Below are 22,560 nucleotides of genomic sequence, written 5' to 3' on the forward strand. Positions count from 1 at the left end.
GGTGGAGGTCAAACCACAGAAGGTCCTGTGTTTAAAGAATCTGGTTTTGGGGCGCCTGGGTGGCTCAGTCAAGTAAGCATCTGACTTTGGCTCTGGTCATAGTCTCACATTTCGTGGCTTTGAGTCCCTCATTGGGCTCTGTGCTGACAGGGTAAAGCCTCCTTAGGATTCTTTCCCCCCTCCCTCAAAATAAATAAATACACTTAAAAATAAATAAAAATAAATAATAAAGAGTCTGGCTTTATCCTAAGGATAATAAAAAGCCATTTAAAAGCATCTATGTCAGGAACCAACAGGATCAGGTTTGCATTTTGGGTATTAATTCAAGCTACATTACAGCCAGTGGACTGGAGAGGGTGTGGTGGATATTCTGGGGGTTCACCAGGCCCTCTCTTCAAGGCTCACCTTCCCATCCCCAGCTTCTGGAAACATTGGCTTTTGAAGGCTCATAGCTGATCCCTTCGATGGGAATTGCCCCCAGCCACGGGGAACTGCCTTTCCCAACAGCAGATCCTCTCCCAGAGAGCACCCATGGCCATGACTGGCTAATGTGGAGATACAAAGGCCCAGCCACCTTATCTGAATCAGGGACAACCTCAGCTCCTAAGCTCCTTGAAGGATTGGCTGAAGCCTCTATTGTAACCATGTTGCTGGTCACTTCTCCCTCTGCCTAATCCCACTCTATTAATTTCCTATTGCTGCATAACACATTACTGCAAACTTAGTGGCTTGAAAAAACACACATTTATCATCTCACAGTGTCATGGGTTGGGAGTCTGGACACATCTTAACTGGGTCCTCTGCTTGGACTGCAATCCAAGTGTTGACCAGACTGCATTCTCATCTGGAGACTTGACTGGGGAAAAATCCACTTCCAAGCTCACTCCAGTTGTTGACAGAATTCACTTCCTTGAGGTTGAAGGACTGAGGACCTCAGCTTCTGGCTGGCTGTTGGTCAGAGGCTGTCTTCAGTGCTGAGAGGCCACCAACAATTCCTAGAGGCTGTTCAAAGTTTCTTTCATGTAGGCTTTCCCAACATGGCCACTTAAGCCAACAAGGAGAGTCTCTAAACACATCTGCTGGCAAGACAGACTCAGACATGATATAAAGTAATTGCAGGAGTAATGTCTCCTCATCTTTGCTGTGTTCCATACATTAGAAGCAACTCACCAGTCCCGTCCTCACTCAAGGAGAGAGATTACATGAAGATGTGAACATTAGATGGCAGACATCTTTGAGTCTATTTGCCACACCTGCCTTCCTCACTTCTTACAGGTGTATCTCCTGAGAGCATTCCCCAGTAAGCCTTCTGCTTGCAACGACCCATCTTGGAGTTTGTATCCAGGAAACAACACTGGGTCAGGGGAGAGAGTTAGAAACTGTTGTGGTAACATCAACTATGGGTGACAGCAGTAGCAGACTGAGCAGCAAATTTTCATTCTATTCATAAATGTATAATAAATTATTATTAGAATTTAGAAGAATCATGGCCTATCTGGAAGTGTAATGAAGTGTACTAACTGTAAGTTGTCTTCAAAGTAAGGATACACACAATGAAAATAATTCATTTCTAGGGTTGTAGAATAGATTACGCATAACTAATAAAAAATAGGTTTCCTGACTTCCACAGCATGAAAATAACTCTCAGACCACAGTCAGTTGCATAATTAAAAAGAGATGATTAGCACTTTATTAAATTCACATAGATTGTACTTTTACAAATTGCAGAAATAGTCAACAAACAGGGCTACCCTATCAGAGACTGATAGAGAATAAGCAAGTATTGGTATGATAACAGGATCAAATTTCACCTCATGTATTGATACTCCCATATTCATCCATCTCAGTTATAATCATTATTTTCTATTCTTGATTTCTTAGTCATGTGCAGAGTGATATAAACAATATTCAAAAAGGATCCACTTTCAAAGATTTCCATACCATATTATAGGTATTTTCCACTGGAAAAAATATTTCTCTTTAGGTCTTCAAAGTGTGAAAAAAAATACATGTAGCAGCCTGACCTTATTTCTGGAAATGCTTAACACGAATGCATTTTTAAACCAATAACTAAAGACACCACATGACTACAATTACACATTGTGTTGTTGGAGAAATATTTTGGAATATTCTGAGTAGTCAACAGCTTATGATTCCAAAGGTCTTCATGAATATAACTGATTGCCTTTTACTTTCATGCACATTGAAAATTTCTTACAAAAGAAGAATGGTGAAACAAAATATACAACCTGCCTTTGATCATTTATAATGCTTAGCAGTTGCGCAGAAACAAGTGTTGAGTTCCTTGGGGAAGCAAAACAGCAGCCCTTCAGAGAGGGGTGAGCCGCTCATCCTCTGTCATGAAGGCATCGTTAATGTGCCCTCCCTTAGTGTCCAAGGGATCACAGGGGATGCCATTCTCAATTGTGATCGTGTTTTCACACTTATCTTCAGAGTCATCCACTTCAGTTGGTCCTTTGCTCATCCTAAATGCACACAGAAAGAATGATTGGGATCTAGGAGGAGAAATCCTGGTCTTCTGTATAAACATGGAGAGTAGGAAAGGGAAGATGAACCTTAGAATGATGAAATAGTTGATGACATTCTGTATTTTCAAATAAATTTCAAAGATCGTAACGAGCTAATGAGCTGAAAAGTTGCTACTAAGATAAGAAGTCTGCATGGATGATATATACATACTGATCAGAATAAGCCGTCTTATTTAGAATACTAAAATAAATATGCATGAATATGTATATGAGTGAATATATATTTATATGAATGAATGTGTTTGTATACACACACAAATTGCATGAAGGAACGCGAAGAAAATGTGTGGTAAAATAGCAAGTTAAAAAATTTAGCTCTAGGAGAACAATTTAACAAAAATTGAATTTTAAAAAAGTAACAAATTCCTCTCACAGGATTTGACAAATAGTCTGTAAATAGTGGGTGGAAATCAAATTGAAATGAGGCATCAAGAACCAAACTCACATTCCTTTGTAGAAAAGAAGTAACCATTATAAATTGCAGATATCATTGCTTGGCTCTACTCATTACAAAATAGTTGCATTCGTTTGTAAATTGGGCTTTTGGAACTCAGAACACACTTTACTAATTACATTACAACTCGGAGCTAAAATTCCAGGTCATTCCCCGAAAAAACTCTGTATGACACTGTAAATCTTTGAGTTCCTCATTCTCAGACCCTTTGTAGACTCTGCTAGCCCTACCCTTAATATTTCCTTGGAGTGTGGAAAGCTGTAGCCTTGAATTCAAAGGGTTTTCCTGTCTTTTGTGAAAGACCAAGACACTGAGCCAACTATGCTTGTTATCAAGGAAGGTAAAAGAAAAAAAAAAAGAGGTGGGTACCTCTATGCAACCACAGAGAAGAGTAGTTTCCCTGAGGTTAATCACAAGTTAGATGTTGGGGCATCACAGAAGCATGATTTTGGGCATGATGCTCCCAGACTTGCCAGAGATGCTTTCGTTCCAGGAATCTGTGGAAACTTCAAAGAGGTAGACCCAAATGGATCACACTGCTGGAATGGTGGGTATTGCTGTGGTGACCAGGATGGACTCCCACCACTATGGAAGTCCCTTAGGACCTTGGTGAGTCTCTGGTGAATGAGGAAGTGGTGAAAATGCCCCAATGATGACTGAGGTAGAGCTTCCTATTTGTCCTGCATGAGAGTCCATTTTAATGTGTTTTAAGGAATATGGTGGAGGAAGGGAGAAAAAAGAAAGAGCTCTTATTTACAAAAGAATGACGACTAAGATAGAAACAGTAACAGAAATAGAAAATCACCACTATAATAACAATTCATTCTGATGAGGCTCATCAATGGATATTCAACCATTGAGTAAGGGATGGTTGGGGAACAGGATATTCACATGGTCTCAGTGTATCACACTCACAAGCAGTGTACTAATATTTGTATTTTGTCAAGGAAGAAATCTGGTGAACATCACCAACAATGAGACACACTGACAGTGCCTCCAGATTTGATGCACTGAGATTTTATTTATTGTTTATTTATAAAATTCTGTGTTCTGTGTTCCTACCCCACCCCATCACCAAATTTTTTTTTACCTGAATCTGCCAGGAGGAAGTAATCAGACAAATCCAAATTTTAAAATATTTTATAAAACAGCTGATCTGGACTCAGCACAGAGTAGGCACTTAAGTGATGTGCTTAGAGTTGGATGGACAGACACATGGATAGTTGGCTAGCTAGGTAGACAGATGGATCAATGACTGGCTGGCTGGATGATAAATTAACGGATAGGTGGATGGACTAATGCTGTAGGTCAAGTTAGACAGTAGGCAAAGGTAGATCTTGAATGGGATTCACCACAGAAAAAGAAAGAAAGAAGAAAGAAGAAAGAAAAGAAGAGGGAAGGAAGGACACATACACACATAATATTTCTTGTATCTCTTGTATTGTTGCTTTTCCAAATGAATAGAGAAAAACATTTGTTTTCCTACCTTAGAAATTAGTAGTATAGATTTTGCAAGGGTTTGCTGATGGTTTATTAGATAATTCCAAATAGTTGAAGTTCATAAAGAAAGGTGAAGTATCATTCCAATGCAGTAGATCCCATCGTCATCACTTGAAAATATTTCGCTATTGTATATGCCACTATCAAGTGTCACAATTTATCACTACAGGCCCAATGCTGGGTTAGGAGCTGGAGGTCACAGTTCCAGAGACCTAGTAAAGGATAAGCTCCTGTGTTTTTCCATCCTCAGGGTGAAGACACTGTACTGGCCATGCTAAGCCTCAGCCATCAGCTATCAGGGCAAGCTGGGATGAGCACAGAGTTTCATGTTTCAGCCAAGTGAAATCACCTAACAGAGGGCTAGAATACTCTTGCCTCTCCTCTGGTGGACAGGAGTATTGTTACTTTCCATGTCCTCCAGAAAGCAAAAGCAATGGACATTCTATAACCATCAATCATATCACTTCCATTCACAGTATCCAGCATTCATTGAATAACTATGCTTTGAGTGACTACTGTGTGCTCAAAGAGACTCAGTCCTCATCCTAAAGTGAAAAGAAAAGAGTTAATAAAAGGGAAAAACTCCAAATTTCACTCATCTTCCTCCCCATTTTTTATGGATTATAAAAAAGAGGAGTGATATTTCAATAGGGATGAAGCTCCAGTAAGAAATGCATATTTATTAGGAATGCAAGCTGGTGCAGCCGCTCTGGAAAACAGTAGGGAGGTTCCTCAAAAAATTAAAAATGGAACTACCCTACGACCCAATTGCACTACTATCCAAGGTATTTATCCAAGGGATACAGGTGTGCTGTTTCAAAGGGACACATGCACTCCAATGTTTATAGCAGCACTATCAACAATAGCCAAAGTGTGGAAAGAGCCCAATGTCCATCGATGGGTGAACGGATAAAGAAGATGTGGTATACATATATACAATGGAGTATTACTCAGCAATCAAAAAGAATGAAATCTTGCCATTTGCAACTACATGGATGGAACTGGAGGGTATTATGCTAAGTGAAATTAGCCAGGGAAAGACAAATGTCATATGACTTCACTCATATGAAGACTTGAAGTGACAAAACAGATGAACATAAGGGAGGGGAAACAAAAATAATATAAAAACAGGAAGGGGGACAAAGCATAAGAGACTCATAAATATGGAGAACAAACAGATGGTTACTGGAGGCGGTGTGGGCTAAATAGGTAAGGGGTATTAAGGAATCTACTCCTGAAATCATTGTTGCACTATATGCTAACTAATTTGGATGTAATTTTTTTTTCAACGTTTATTTATTTTGGGGACAGAGAGAGACAGAGCATGAACGGGGGAGGGGCAGAGAGAGAGGGAGACACAGAATCGGAAACAGGCTCCAGGCTCTGAGCCATCAGCCCAGAGCCTGACGCGGGGCTCGAACTCACAGACCGCGAGATCGTGACCTGGCTGAAGTCGGACGCTCAACCGACTGCGCCACCCAGGCGCCCCTGTAATTTTTTTTTAATTAAAAAAAGAAACGCATATTTATAAATTATCATTAAAATTGTATAGTTCACGCAATTTCCCCAAAACTCATTCCTCATTGGGCTTGAAGTGAATAATAATTCTCCACAACAGTAAATAGATTTTCAACAGTCAAATCTTACTTTAGAGTAAGATTTTAGAATTTGCATATATAAGTATGAAATCCATCTTACCAAAACTTAAAAAAAAATTTTTTTCAATGTTTAATTTATTTTTGAGAGAGAGAAACAGAGCTTGAGCGGAGGGAGGGACAGAGAGAGAGGGAGACCCAGAATCCGAAGCAGGCTCCTGGCTCTGAGCAGTCAGCACAGAGCCCAATGCAGGGCTCAAACTCGTGACTATGAGATCATGACCTGAGCTGAAGTCAGACGCTGAACTGACTGAGCCACCCAGGCGCCCCTCATCTTGCCAAAATCTTAGTGGATGCAGCACTCTGAAGTAGGTGGTAGTCTTAGAAATAATGGTTGCCAGCATCTATTTGTCAGTTTCCTTAGTTAAGAAAGTGTTTTTATCAATGATAAAACATTAGATGAAAAACTGCAGAGAGCTAGACACATGTAGATGGCTGCAAGGAGTCTTGCCTCCCCCTCTGAACCATAAAACTAATCCATGAGGCATCACAGAGGATGGGGAGAAACTAAAAAGAAAGACGCAAATAGATGAGGACAAGTTTGTCTCCTTTAGAGGAAAGACTTCTCAACCAAAAAGACTGAGTGAAATGGCTACGGAAGTATATCTAATGAAGCTGTGTCAGTGGCAAATTAGGTACATGTTGTGCTCTTGTGACCTTAGATCCAATTGTTCTGAGTCTTGGCATTGCTGGGCTTCACAAACTGCAATGTCAGTAACTTGCTGGCTGGACACGATAAGCGGCTCAAAGGTTATGTAACAGTACTATAGTACTTTGTCACATTTCATAGTAGGTCCTGTAATAAACTGACTCACTGCCTGTGCATTGCTCTTACTAACAATAAGAAAACTGAACCATGTTTCTGGATCATTCTGAATTGATGTTCTGCTAAAAACATGAATTCTTTCTCCTGAAAAATAAAATTGAGTGTTAATGACTTCTGCTGTTCCTGCAGTGTCAGGTGGTTCAGGAGGATTTTTTAGAAAGTAACTAAAATACCTGAAACTAGCTCCTAAGAGCCTCGAAAGTAGACATTTCTCATAAATCCAGACAGAAAAGGGGCAAAAGAGGAGACAAAAAAACCATCAGCTGACAAAAAAAAAGAGGAGACAAAAAAACCATCGGAGCTAGGGGGTGTTGAGAAGCAGGGTTTGTTCAAAATAAAGTAGTGGCGGCTAAAAGCACAGAGAATACTTCTGTCTCCTTTCAAACAAGACAGAGCTGAAGAGCCAAGGCCCAAGAATAGCCAGAAAACAACAAAGGACAGACAAATATGATTTCAAACAGAACAGAATTAATTATTGGAGAATTAGGAGTGTCCTCATGATCAGTACCAGTGATTCCTGGGGAAAATATCGGCGTTACTGGAATGATTTCAGTGGGCACCACAGTTCAGTGAGATCGATGGGCTTTGGGATCCAGCCCACCTGGTTTTAAATACGGTGACTACTACTTTCTAACCATGTGACTCTAGTCAGGTTGCTTTATGTCTGCCATGCAGTAGGGATACTAATAATAATTAGTATCTATTATGTGACAGAAACCAGACTAAGTGCTTTATATACATTACCTCATTTAGTTTCTATTATTAATATTATGAGGATTATTATGTGCAATATTATAAGGATTTTATTATTATCCCTGTTTTTCAAATGAAGGAGCTAAGACTCAAATATGTAGAGCAGCTTGTCTTTGAGAATGGAACAAGATGGTCTCACCAGTAAACTAGAACTCTAATTTAATCTCCCCAGGATTCACTCAAAATACGTATTTGATTCCTATTGAGTATGTACATTTAAGAACAGCAAAGGGAAACAATTATTAGCTATAACATTCCTGATTTTATGTACATATCTATTTTTAAGACTATTGACTTAATTAAGACTTTACATGAATGTGAAGTTTCATGTGAAGTTTCAGTATAATGAAAGTGTGTAGGCTGAGCCCCATACCCTTGTGTGAAAAGCAATATCTGTAGAGACTGAAAAGTATTCCTGTTTACTATTGACCTTCTAGGAATAGAAATAAAACCAGAAATAAACCAAGTGAATTTACTCATGACTATGCTCAACTGTGAGCATTAGTTAGGGTTTTATGTCCTGAGTCCTTAACGTGGCTTTGTTACCAAGTACAAGACTATAATCTCCTTGCAGGCAAGGCCCATCCATGTTATCTATGTATGTATCTTCTATGATACATACTAGAGCTCCTATGACAGAGTGGATGGTTGATAAAGGAATAAGACATTTTTTACTTCTTTGGGCCTTGGCCTCTGGAGAGATGAATTTAGATCATTGTTAAGATCCTTTCCTAAGACCCTAACGTTATTACAGTCTATTTATATACAGGATTCATAAACCAATCCTACTATATACACGCAAGTCTGAAATCATGCTGTGTCTGTGACTCTCCTTTTATAGCACAGTCCCAGGTTATATGAAGTTAGGGCTTTTAACTGCTTTTTGATGGTGATGCTAGTAACTTGCATTACTATAGCACTTTCCAGGGTATAAAGCACTTGTGTGTATTCTCTGACTTTGTCTCCTTATAATCATAGCTATTTAAGAAAAATATTATTATCCTCGTTTTCCATATGTCACCTGCTCAAGACCACTCAGCTAGTAAACACCGGGGCCTGAGATCAGAACCCAAAACCAAGAGTACTGAGCCAGTGCTCTTTCTACTAAAGCACACATCACAACTTCATCACCATGATCATTATCACATCCCCATCACCATTACAGCCATCATTGTCATCATCATTGCCATCATCATAAAGCTGGCCAGAGATCTAAAACATCTGCTTGTGGGCTGGGGCTAGACACAGATCTAGTACAGACGTCACCATGGAGTATATGCAGTCCATCTTGGGCACCTGCCCACCTACCCAGCTGCCTAAGTATCTCCTGAAAGAAAATTTTAAAAAAAATATTTTTCCAACTTTTTTTCCTCCAACAAATCTCTCATTTCCACAAACTGCTATTCTCAACTAGACGGTAACAGAGAAAGGAGCATCTTCCTCAAATTATTTCCCAAGGAGGTGGCATTGGTGTGTGGAAGCTGGCTGGCATGGGCTTGCCAGAGGTGGTTGTTAAACATTCAGAAATCTCATACTTGATAGGAAATCAACAAATGCTACAAATCAGAGTATTTTTTAGAAAGCTAGTTAACCAGTTCACCACTATTCTAGTAAACAGTAACCCTAATAAGGTCATTTGCCTTTTTTTTTTGTCAGTACTTTAGCTTTATTAACTAGCTGTTAGCCCGTAACAATAACAATTGTTGTGGTGTCATTTGCCTTTTAAAATATGTGTTCACTACTAAAGTCCCAAGCAATGAGCCACTGAACTAGAAATTTTTTTTTACAGTATCATGGCAATTTCTGGACAGAAAAGAGATCCTTTTTCAGCATCTCTTAGTCACAGAAATGGGGTAAGCTCTGCTTGGATAATAATAATTACTGTTTATTTAGAGCTTACTATATCCTAGGTACTTCACATACATTTATCTCACCCAATCCTCATGGAAGCCCTGTGAGATATTATCTTCCTACTACAGATGGCAAAACAGTCCCATGGAAATTAGATGACTTGACTGAGGCCTTTGGCTAAAGGGTATAGCTGGGGTTTGAGTTCACTTAGTTTGGCTTCCAATGACTGTATATGAATAATGAATGTAATGCTGTTATTGACCCAGGCAGAAGAATTGCCAAAGCTTTACTTGAGAAATTTCCTCAACAGTAAAGTATGCGTATGTCTTAGATGACAGTGGCACTCTTCTCCACAGAAGCAAAATGGTAACTTAGATGACTCTGCAGTCTGTCCTTCTAAGTTTAAGGTCTGTATCACGCAAACCATGTTCATTACTATCCAATGTATGGATTGGATTGTCGGACAAATTTTTGTCTTCCTCAGGACTAAAGGCATTGGGGGCAACTCCTGCTTCTTGCATGATTAGAAAGGGCTATCATGACAATCATCGGGGCTCTTCCCACTTCAAACTGCACCCTCTCCACACCTTCAAAGCAATACTTTGCCCAAGAGAAGCCCACCACAGAGCGTATCAGACTCAAAACACAACAAATCAATTTATCTTCAGAAGGCTGTCATAACTGTCCTGACTATATTTGCCAATTAGTGATGCTCTCCAGGTTTACGCAAGAGATTTGTCTATCTGTTTTCCTAGTCTGAACACGAAATGAATTTGCGAAGGCAGGGTTGTGACAACAGTCTCACTTCTCCCAGGCAACAGATTATGACGCTACACACCCAGTGATTATATTACTGCAGAATCCGCTCAGCAGGAAAGAGATAGCAAAGCTGGAAGACCAGCAAATGGCAGGATAATAAAATAATAGAACTAACACTTATTGAGCGCTCGCTGCGGGCCAGGCACCACTCTAAGCACACCACTGCATTAACTCTTTTGACCCCACCACGTTCATTATTTCCAGTACACTGCACTGTCACTCTAGAAGAGTTATCTATGCACAGGCAACAAAGATAGATTTAACCAACTCGACTCTAGCACCACAAACCATATTCCCCTGAGCCTGGTTTCCCTGACTCATTGCCTGTGCTCTCTGATACGCATAGAGTTAATGGATTACATACAAGAGCAGAATCTAGGAGATAAATACTTTGAATCTAAGCAGTCTGAGTCCATTCTTCTAACTCCTATACTATATTGTGCTAGTGAGAAAAGTGGGAACCAAGGAGATGAAGCGCATTCACTGAAGTTACGATCCTTAGAAGCGATAGGATCACAGCATTCTAGGATTGATACGAAACTTAAAAATATTAAGCGCAAGTATTCAAACACTGCAAGGGAATATTTCTTAAAATTCAAAAAAAACTCAAAACAAATTAACAACTCGTTCCAAGGCTCTCTGCATTACATGCCATGCCAACATGAAGAAAGTTGAGCAAGTACAACTTGATATTAATCTCTGAGTTTAGTTTGGGCACTAGACATAAATCTCCTTTATTCTAGAGCACTTATCATTTGTGAAAAGAAATTTACAAAGGCCAACATTTAAAATGATTCCTTTCTGCTAGCAACTAGAGTGAGACATATGGAAAGGAGTAAACCCCCAAAGAAACATTTAGTTGAACACATACTTGGCCAAACTCATCCCACATGTCTGTGCAGGCATCGACCCTTTTGAAAACCAACGCACGTCCCCATGATTCCCACTTACCTGAATTCCTCTTCCTTGGTATTGGAAGAGAAGGTTTTAGAAGAATCAAATGGCCTAATGAAGAGTAAGGACCCTCTCTGGATCAGAGGTTCTTGTAAACAAATTTATTTTCTCCTTTCATCATGCTGAGAAATCCTATCTCCTCTCCTCCTGTCCCACTGCCTTAGTAACTCTCCCATTGGTCGGCAATTCCGACCAGATTGAAGTAATTGCAATCATTTAGACAGCAAAGTTTGCAGTGCCCCAGAATCCAGATAAATGAACTCAGGGAGTAGGAATCTTTATAAAGTAGTTAAATTGGAAGCCCTCAAATTAAGTGAATTAGAATAACCTGGATATTCATTAAAATACATCCCCTTCACTGATTATAATTTACAAAGTCTGCAGTAGTGCAAAGGAATCTACATTTTAACAAATGTTTCAGGTGATTCTGATGCAAGGTGTTGACTCAAAGGTCACTTCTAGGGCCATGGTTCCATGTAATACCATAGGCACTAGAGGGACAAGCAACTATTGAAGGGAGGGAAGTATAAAAGCACAAAAGTATCTGGGACAAGATGGCAGCTGTAGGCACGAGGCCAAGAAAAGGCGAGCCAAGCTGGGGATGCATGGAAAGAACTGTGGAACTGCTAGCATTTGGAGCTGGAGGACTATTAAAGATTAACCCTGCGTACCCAAGAAATCTGCTTAGCTTTGTATATCCACCTTACAAAATCTTAACACAGATATTAAAATCAATTCTTGATATGAAATATTCATACGGTGTAGAACAAAGAAAAAGACAGTAATGGAAGGAGTCATAGTAAAGGACACTGGACTGTAAAAAGTCTCTAAACACAAGAGTATAGGTGACATTTTGCCAATCACCAATATTTTCAAAGTTTCAGATTTAAGGCATTACCTTCAGCTTGGGGAAAATGCTCTCCTTACTTGCCCAAGTCATGAGGAAATAGGAAAACGCTCTTTAAATCATTCCCTTTTAGTATCTTACCTTCTACGTTGCCGGATTCCTGATAAAATCAATAGCATGACTGCAACTATGACAATGCAAAATATCACACCAAATATAATAATCCAGATGGGCACAGATGGGTCGGTGGGTGGTGCAAGAGTGGAAGGAATTTTTAAAAATTCAAGAGTCTGGTCATTCAAAAAGAAGGCACCGTTGATCCGGTTCCTATTCATTCTAGGATACAACAATGATCAAAAACAAACAAAACAAGAGAGGAAAACAATTAGAAACAGAAGGTCCAGACCCATCTCTCCATGATTATAATTATCTCTAGAAACAGAGCATCCCTGTAGCATGATACTTGAGGTTGACTAGACAGTTTGATGAGAGGGCAATCGTGCTGTGGTACTTTTCAGAGCAGTGCTGGCTGCTACAGAAAGGCTTGTCTACTGTCCTCCACAGTTGTGAATGTCCTAGAAGTAACGGGAAGTCCCGAGCTTAAGTTCACCCCACCATGTTTGATTTCCTGAAATGTGTGGTGAGTACAGGAATGGAGACATGGTATAGATTTGTTCGGGAAATTCCAAGTGGTTCCATATGACTAAAGTAACAGATGCTTGAGGAGTCCAAAAGCTAGAAAATTATCAAGGTAAATGATTTACTCTTCCTGGGGAAAATCTGCATTTTTGGTGGTGGCAGCAGTTAGGGATGGGTTGGTAGCAAAGACTTATTTGAATGAAACTAAATAAGTGAATTTCTAACTGTAACTTGCAAACTAGGTGAGATTTCTTAGAGATAGTGTATGGCATCTACTGAATTCGCACTAGACAAACTGACTTCATCTACCGCTAGAGCAGCAATGGAAAATACAAATATATGTAAGCCTCATGTGTGACTTCAAATTCTCTAGGAGGTGCAATTTAAGAGAAAGTAAAAAGAAACCAGTGAAATTATTTTAATTTTTCTTTTTAATTTTAAGTAGGCTCCACAACCAACATGGGGCTTGAACTCATGACCCTGAGATCAAGAGTCACATGCTCAATCGACCGAGCCAGCCAGGCACCTGAAATTATTTTAATCATTTTTTTTGGCCAATATATCTAGAAAAATATAATTTCAACCTGTAATCAAAATTGAGTTGGTTCACGTTTTATTTTGTACTCAATACTTTACACTTAGGGAATATCTAATCTTGGACTAGCTACGTTTCAAGTGCTCAATAGCCACATTTGGCGGGTGACTACCATTCTGTACAGCTTAAGTCTTGAACCTGACAGTAATGGCTTGAGAATCTCTGCAGACTGGCACCAAGCTATCAGGAAAGACCTCCTTTAGCAAATAAAAATCTATGTTGAGGCATTATTATTCATGAATGTGAAAAAGAATCCCAGCCAGAAAATCTACAGCAGGCGATAATTCCAGTGTAATTTTCTTTTATCAAACTATGGAAAGTTTCCTTTTTCCATAACATATTATTGGTAATCTGGGAACACAAACCTCTCCACATAATAATGAATCCCACAACTAAGGTATAACTCAGAGTAAAATGAGAAGTTACTCTGTATTTCTCATTCTATCTACCTGGTTAGTGAACACTCTGTTGTTCTTTTGCCTCTCAGGCTGATTAGAAGTTCTAGATCAGGGGCACCTGGGTTGGCTGAGTCAGTTGAGCATCCGTCTTCGGCTCAAGTCGTGATCTCACTGTTAGTGAGTTCGAGCCCTGCATCGGGCTCTGTGCTGACAGCTCAGAGCCTGGAGCCTGCTTTGGATTCTGTGTCTCCCTCTCTCTCTGCCCCTCCCTCTCCCCAACTTGTGCTCTGTCTCTCTCTCTTAAAAATAAACATTAAAAGTGCTTTTTAAAAAATTTTTTAAAAATGAAGAAGTTCAATACAGACTAAAACTCCAACCATCACTGAAATCCCCAATAGGTGTCAGTCACCATGGACATCTTCCAGCCAAGATTGGCCTGATAAGGCCAGGCCCTCACGACAGAGCTAAAACAGACATCGTAGAACTGGTGGCTCATTCCCTCACATAATTCCGTAAGTGTGGACACTCTGGTGGAAAGAAAAAACATCACTGGGTGTGATGGCAGCGCACCTGGGTTCAAATCCTCACTTTTTATATTTCTAGTGTGGTGGCCTCAGCAAATCAATTAAAATTAATCTCCCTGGGCCTCAATTCCCTCATTTATAAACTGAGGATAATAATAATTACTCAAAAACAATTGGTGTTGATATTAAATGCCACAGATGTGTAGGAACACGCTTTATGAAGCAGGAAGTGGTATGCAAATATTCAGTGGAACTAGCATTATTTTTTCAACTCCACAGATTCTTCAGCCCAAAAATTCCTATCACCTGCCTTCTAGCTACCATCTCCTTGCTCTTCCTGGTATCTTTCTTTCTTGGTATTGTTCCCTTTATTTTCATACAATCCTGGTGAGACCTACGCATTCCCTAACACAAATTCTCATTCTATTGGCCATCCTCACCCCCTAAATAGCTTCCCCTGCCAGGACCTTTGACAGACACTTTCATCCCAAACACTCACTCTTCTCCCTCAGGTTCATGGAAGCCTGCTTTAATTGCAGTAGTTTAATTTCCTTGTGGCCCCCGCAGATCACAGGGAGAGCTTGAATAAAATTCCTTTTCCTGTGAAATACACTGTTCCTAATTCTTATTCCCTAAGGGCTGGGTATTAACAGTAAGTCTTAGGGGCAGAAGTGCAGAAACAATACAGGTCAAACCTTCCTGCTAAAGCAGATTAAATCATTTCGCACTGGTACAGATCAGTAAGGGAACTGGACGACTGTTCACACAAAAACCTTTGGCATTTGATTATATACTCATTATCTTATATGTTAATATTTTACAGAGAGCAAATGAATTCTTTCACTAGATATTTCTCCTTGGCGAAGAGCAGAACTTCAGTAACTTGTAAATCCTTTGTTGAGGAGCGCTACTTTGTTTCACTCTTTCTTGTTCGAGAAAGAGTTGATCTCCTGAACTCATTCTTCCAATATACTTTTGCCCAACATTAATCATTTGAGGGATAGAAAGTTTTGACATGCATAAAATGCACAGTGGGTGAAGTAAAAACAAACTGCATCCTTCCTCTTCTTTGAAGTCAAGAACACATTTCAGTTTTGAAAGTTTGTTATGATCACAAGGAGAGGAGGAGACAAACTCTCAGGAAAAAAACGTGTAAAACTTGAAATTGGGTTAAAAAAATACTACTGAGTGTCTGGTGGATACACCTTTCTGGACAATTTACACCTTCTATTTGTCCTTGAGTTATTTTTTTAAGTTTTTATTTATTTATTTTGAGAGAGAGGCAGAGAGAGAGAGTGAGACAGACAATCCCAAGCAGGCTCCACACCGTCAGTGTGGAGCCCAATACAGGGCTCGAACTTGCAGAACCGTGAGATTGTGACCTGAGTTGAAACTGAGTTGGATGTTTAACCAACTGAGCCACCCGGGTGCCCCGGTCTTTGAGTTATTTTGCAAATCTGTAAGTAGTAGAAAACTGACATAATGTAAATTATTTTTGTCCACTTGATTTTCTACGGACTGATTACTATTTTGATTCCTATATATGCATGGTTCCTTGAAAGTCTCCTTTGACCTATTTTGAACATTTTACTACTAGTTCCCTCATTAATTAATGAGATAATAAAATCTTTAATGGCATTTATTTTTAATTTGTATGAGAGTCATGACTTTGCCTTGTTTTTTTCAAAAAGTATCTTTTAAAGGGAAAGGCTGTACATTAATTAAGGAAGGTAGGTCCTTAGAGACCCAAGAAATGAGAATTTTTGTCTTGGTTTTTAAATAAAAGTCAAAGGTATGACTGGTTCTTCAAAACACCTTACATTTAATAACTCATTTAATCTCAACAACTCTGAGAGGTACCATAATTATTCCCATTTTACAGATTACAAGAGAATAACAAAGGGGAAGTAATTTATCTGTATTTAAACAGTTAGCAAGAGGCAAAACCAGAAGGATTTGGGCTCCAGAATCCATGTGATGAACCATCACACAATAGTGCCATACAAGGTGTTCTTGACAAAAGAAGACAGTAGTAAACATTCGTGGCTAATATTTAAACCAGGGGTTCTCAGCCACAGCACAACTGACATCTGGGGTTGAATAAGTCTGTTTTGAGGCACTATCCTGTATATAATAGAATGTTTATCAGCACCCTAACTTCTGTCTACTCAATGCTGGTAGAACCCCCCCCATACACACCCCGCCTCAACCATGACAACAAAAATGTCTCCAGACATTTCCAAATGTTTCCTTGGAAGCAAAATTGTCCTTGGATGAGAACCACTCATCCAAACTGATCACTAAAACAAACTAACGAAATTAAATCTTTGACATATTTATACATAAGTCATTGTAAGAAGAGAGAGAATTCTTCAAAATCTATGAAAACAGCAAACTAATCAACAAGTTGATTTACCAGTAGAAGACATATTTAGCGGTGATTACCTTATGGCTGTCTGTACCTCAACAGCAGGAAGGGTGTGATTTTTCAAAGGATCTGTAACCACAAACCAGAATGACACTCGCTGGGTTACATTGCAAACTAGGACGTGGGAAATTCTGCAGATGATGGGGGAAAAAAATACATTGTAAGTAAATAATATCTAATTACATTAGAACATCCACTCTGGTGTTATAACTGTCTGAAAACGTGTCTTAGCTATGAATGAAGTCATTTCTACCATTATGAAGAAATGTCTTATTAAGAAAAAACTAGCATAGAAAATTTCCTTTGTTTGAAAAGCATATATTTAGGGATCATCCGTTAAATAAGGATCTACCAAAATGAAAAAACAAGAAAAGTTACACAGTAGAGCATTAAGGATCTTATTCTCGCATCACCCACTAGTTGACAGCATGCGGGCTTCAACACTGGCCTTTTTTTCTGAGCTACAGGAGCCTTTTGTACTTCCTCATCAAGCTCTTTTTAGTGTCTTCCTCATTCAGCCGTCTACAGCTTGGGTCCAGACAAATCAGGTGCCACTCTTCATCCAATACTTGCTTCCTCTGTTGACCACGTTTCCCTCGCTCTCCTACTCCAGTACTGGAGCCAACTCAATAAAAGACTTCCAAACTGAAGTGCTATAATCAATTTACCAGCAGCCTTTGAACACTGTTTCTGCAGTTACCTGCTTTCCAACTGTAAATTGGAAATGTGCCTCATCCTACTCTGTAAACACAGATTACCAATAGAAACGACACGAAAGAAATGGCCTAAGTGTTCAGAATGGAGACGACCTATATAGGAATGTATGAAGGGCATAAAGGTTGAAAATCATAGGAGAGTCCACATAAATAAACACTGTCAGTGCTAAAACATAAATCCTGAATGGCTTTCACCATTTTCAGATTGCAGAGGTGACTGACATCAGGTACTATTCAAGAAGAATGAAAGACATATCTGCTTTACTAATAAGTTGACTTCATTTTCCTTAAAAGAGCGAATGCTCTTTAAGGTGTATTATGTTCATTTTCACAATAAAGACAGGGCCATTGTGCCGACTTTCTATAATTTTCGGGACCTGATAGAAACTATTCCATTTTCTCCCTTGCAATGTCACATACAGAAGCCAAGCCCTCCTGGCCCCTCTGCTGGAGCCAAGCACCTGGGACCAGTGCTGGGAAGTGGGAGGTTCTCCCCCCAACCCCGCCCTCAGCAGCAGGGAACGCCCCACACAGTTGCCACATCCATGGGGCACTGGCCCCACACGGGCACGACCCCGTGCCCAGAGGGCCCCCACGAGTGACCCCACGTGCTGTCCTTGTGCCCGATGCCAATGATCCTCCTAGCTCTGCGTGCTTCACAACTGCAGACTTCGGGAACCTACAGAAGCCGAATTTCCACCTCAGAGGTCCCGACCCCGCTGCACTGAGATCATGGGCAGCTGCCTGGGCACAGCCATGGCCACGCTGCCACGCCTGGCCCAGAAGCGAGGTTCCCCCTGGCCCAGGCCCACCCGCTGCCGCCCGGGCCCGGATGGGAGCCGTAGCCTCTCCTGGGTCTGCAGCCAGCCCACCCCCACTGTGCCACCCTGCTGGGACCATGTCAGAATCTGGAGGACGATGGTCCCCAAGGCCTAGAGAAGCTTTCACCGCAAGCCACCCCTCCAGATATTCATGGGGTTGGATTTTTCTAGTGATCACAAGAGTTTGATGAAATGGCTGGGGAATGCCCAGAACCCCACACACAGTTGGAGCCCGGTGACCATCGAACTCACTCCTGTGGAGCACAGGGGAGATTCTACAGATGTCCGCCTATCCAGGAGCCCCTGGGGCCCTATGTCAAGGAGGCCCCGCCAAGGGTCCCTAGCCAATGCAATAAATCAAAAAAAAGAATCTGAGCACCTCTCTGCTTTGAACCTTCCAGGCCAAGGTAGAGAGGCAGAGACCGGGGGCCAGGCCATCCTCCTTCAGGCCTGTATGGAGAGACAGAGTGGTCCCTTCCTTTGTGCCCGGGCCTGGGCCTCCGAGGCGAGGCCTCTGCTCCTGGTGCAGCAGGGCCCCAGAGGACACCGACCCGGGCCTACCTCAAGGACACAGCGCCGTGGCCTGGGCTGCCGAGCAGATCAGTACTCCCCAGGGCCTGGGCCTCCCGCGGCCTGATGTCTCCCCCGTATCCTGAGTCAGAGCCCTGCCACCTCCACCTCCTGAGACTCAAACCCACAGTTGTTTCACTCTGCCCTACCCCACATGGGCCCCTGACACCCCCAGTCAGCCCTCTCCCCCGCAGCTGGCGGCTCCACCAAGCCCCCAGACCCACTCCCTTGACCCTGCAGAGCCCACACTGAAGAAGCTCTCCAGCTACCCAAACCTCTGCCTTCCTTGTGCCCACCCAGTCCTCCTACCTGTTCCCACACTCATCAGGAAGGCATGCTTCTCCCCTACTTCCCCACTTTGTGAAGTGAAAATGGCGTTCTTGTTTTAGATAAAAATAATAGACAGCTTTATGATCACAGAGAATGTCATTGTCTTTCTTTCAGATGTACATATGTTAGGATTGCGTCTACACTGTGAATTCACCTTGGCCCTGTAACATCTGGGACCAGATAATTCTTTGTTGTTTGTTGGGTGCTGCTGTCCTCTCCATTATAGGGTTTGAGCAGAATCCCTGGCCTCTGTCCCCGAGGGGCCAGCAGCATACACACATTGTGAAAATAAAAAACTGTCTCCAATCATTGCCAAATATTCCGGGGCGGGGCAGGGCTGGGGGGAATCACTCAAAAACAAAGACAAAACCACTGGCAGAGAATCTCTGAGGGACAGTGACCTCTACTGGCAGAAACAGCCAAGTTTGGTCTCCCAATAAGTGCTATGTTAAAACACAGCAAAGACAGAGACAACAGACTGAAGTGGTACATGCTTGGAACAGACGTCCCCCAATTTCGTAGCATGCTGTGGTGTGAATGATTCAAAGGCTGGGCCCATGAATCATCAGAAAATGCAAATTAAAAAAAATGAGCTACTCATTTAAGTGCCTCAGGTTGGCAAAAATGAAAATGCTAAAATAATACAAAATGCCGGTAAAGACGCAGAGAATCAGCATCCGAGGCAGTGCTGTGGATGTGAATGCATCCAGCCACGCTGCGGTGGCACTTGAGAGTGTGTCCTGGAGCATAGTGTGCCTCCCAGAAACTCTTTTGCACCCCCCCCACACACACACACAGATTGGCGAGGATGTTCTCCCCAGCACTCTTTGTCAGAGCAGACAACTGGATAACCTAAATGCCCACCAGTAGGGGATGATAAAGTAAATGCGCTACATTCTGTCAAGGGAAGACTGTTCCACGAACTCAAGGAAAGAAACAGCCCAAGGATTCTCCACTCCTGGGCTACCAGGCCACATAATTCTGTGCAGGGCAGGGTGTTTAGCAGCACACCCAGATCAACTGTTGTCCACAGATCAACAGGCCCGCCTCCGGTGGTGACAATCAAAATCACCTCCAGGCATTGCCAAATATCCCCCGAAGGACAAAAATCACCCCCAGTTGGAAATCACTGAACTAGAGCTACATGTCTTACAACACGTTGCATTGCAGAAATACACTGGTGAATGAAAAGATGTGGAGTGGGATATTCTGTGTAGCACATGCCACTGATATAATTTAAGCAAATGCAAAGGAATATTGCTGGAAACATAGGGGAGGCCAAAAAGCGGATAAGAGGTCACCTGGACACTTTGCCTACATTTTTCTTTCCATCTAAAGCCTCTTTAATTACTGTTCAAACATGAATTTCATGGCATTCCCCCTTCAGAGAGTCAGAGAATGCGCTGTAAACAAGGCAAAGTCCCTTCTCCTGTGCTACCTAAATGGGGTCAGTACCCTACCCACATAGAAGCACTTATAAAAATCCTCCAAAGTGTCACAGTCTTGAAAAGTAAGGCTGACCAAGGTCATGAAAACCAAAGGAAGATACAGAAACTGTCTCCATCACTACAGTGATCACTACAGAGGCATAGATTCTGGAACATAAGAAGGACATTAGTCGAAAAGGGAAGAGGGTCTGAAAAATTCCACAGTTTAGTGACATTGAACCAATGATAGTTTCTTTTCTTTTTTTTTTTTTTCAACGTTTATTTATTTTTGGGACAGAGAGAGACAGAGCATGAACGGGGGAGGGGCAGAGAGAGAGGGAGACACAGAATTGGAAACAGGCTCCAGGCTCTGAGCCATCAGCCCAGAGCCCGACGTGGGGCTCGAACTCACGGACTGCGAGATCGTGACCTGGCTGAAGTCGGACGCTTAACCGACTGCGCCACCCAGGCACCCCCAATGATAGTTTCTTAATTTTGATATATCTATCACAGATATTTAACATGATAGTATTAGGGAAACGGGGGAAGAGTCTAGAGCAGAGTTTCTCAAAGTCGGAACTATTAACATTTTAGGCTGGATGAGTCTTACTTATGGGAGGCTGTGTATTCTTCTGGGGGATGTATAGCACATCCTCGGCCTCTACGCGTTCAAGGCCAGTGTTGCTTGTGGGAGGCTGTCTATTCTTCTGGAGGACGTATGGCACATCCTTGGCCTCTACATGTTCGAGGCCAGTAGCATATGCAGTTGTGAAAAGCAAAATACCTCCAGGCGCTTCTAAATATCCTTGGGCACAGTGGAGGGATGAAATCCCCCCAGGTTGAGGACCACTGATACATAGGATCTCTCTAGATTTTCTCTGCAAGTCTTTTGTAAATACATATAATTTTTCTATTCAAATACACAAATACAGGAGCAAAGCCGTTATTTTAAAGTTGCCAGGGCACAGTAAAATGATCTATAAGAATAAGACAAGGCAGTGGATCAATAATAGTTTTTACTACTTTCATTGATGAAGAGATAATAGATGCAAATGTACTTTGAAAATGAAAAGAGTCATATTCAAATGCAAGACACTGGCATCCATCGGCATAAGGGTGGTCTTAATTATGTAAAATGTCTGGACGTGAGTTCCGTGACGTGTTCACACGTATCAAGGATTTATCAGGGAGCCTCCAAGTGTGCTGGAGTCCTAAGAAGCACCGTTTCCATCACTTCTCCAAGATGGGTGTGAGCGCAAAGGGGAATCGTTTTAGCTGCCGAGGGTCCTCAACTAAAGAACGCTAAGTATCCCACCCGCATGGTGGTTCCTCCAGTAAAAGAAGACTAGGGTTTTTAGCAAGCAAAAGTAACCCTGTGCTCAACAAATACCAACCACAGAAATACAATTGCTGAGAAGTGTTGATATTTTTGTTCAGATCCAGGCAGTGAAGCGGGAATGAGTAAGGGCACGCCCTAAAGTAGCAAGGTTGTGGGCAAAGGCCAGGGAAAAGCATGCCCTGCTTCTGGAGAAGGTTGTAGAAGAAGGCAGAGAAACACCCGTGGGCTGGGGTGGCCTCCTTATTTGGATGATGCTTGCAGAAATGAACTGTGATGTCTTGGTTCCCCCAAGAGTAAGAAAGTGAGGCCCAAGAAGAGAAAACCCAGGCAGCGCACAGCTACTGCCACTATGGCCATCGACACCATGGCCATCAGGGGAGTCTCCACGAGGATGGAAGAAGAGCAGAAATGGGTGGCTGAGCACCGGTTTCCTGTGTCCACTGTACCCTAAGAGACAGGCCTGTGGCTTAGGCCTGGATGGTAAGCATGCTTCACTCACTCACAAATGTGTACCGAAAACAGGCGTAGATTAGCCAATATGGTCAGGGATGGTGAGGAAAAGAGT

General features: G+C 41.7%; 1 protein-coding gene across 2 annotated transcripts in view; it reads right to left on the minus strand.

The window, feature by feature from the left end:
* Positions 1-1,659: 1,659 nt before the first annotated feature.
* Positions 1,660-22,560, minus strand: part of CLTRN (collectrin, amino acid transport regulator) — a 34,645-nt gene continuing 13,744 nt past the window's right edge. For both annotated transcript variants that reach the window (XM_019823579.3, XM_004000302.6), the window contains exons 4-6: positions 16,810-16,923; positions 12,350-12,544; positions 1,660-2,486 (exon numbers count right to left, since the gene is read on the minus strand). In XM_019823579.3, coding sequence (XP_019679138.1) covers positions 2,330-2,486; positions 12,350-12,544; positions 16,810-16,923 — 466 coding nt within the window. In that variant the 3' untranslated portion in view covers positions 1,660-2,329. The remainder of the gene's footprint in view (positions 2,487-12,349; positions 12,545-16,809; positions 16,924-22,560) is intronic.

Source organism: Felis catus, chromosome X (assembly GCF_018350175.1).
Source record: "Felis catus isolate Fca126 chromosome X, F.catus_Fca126_mat1.0, whole genome shotgun sequence".
NCBI classification, from domain to species: domain Eukaryota; kingdom Metazoa; phylum Chordata; class Mammalia; order Carnivora; family Felidae; genus Felis; species Felis catus.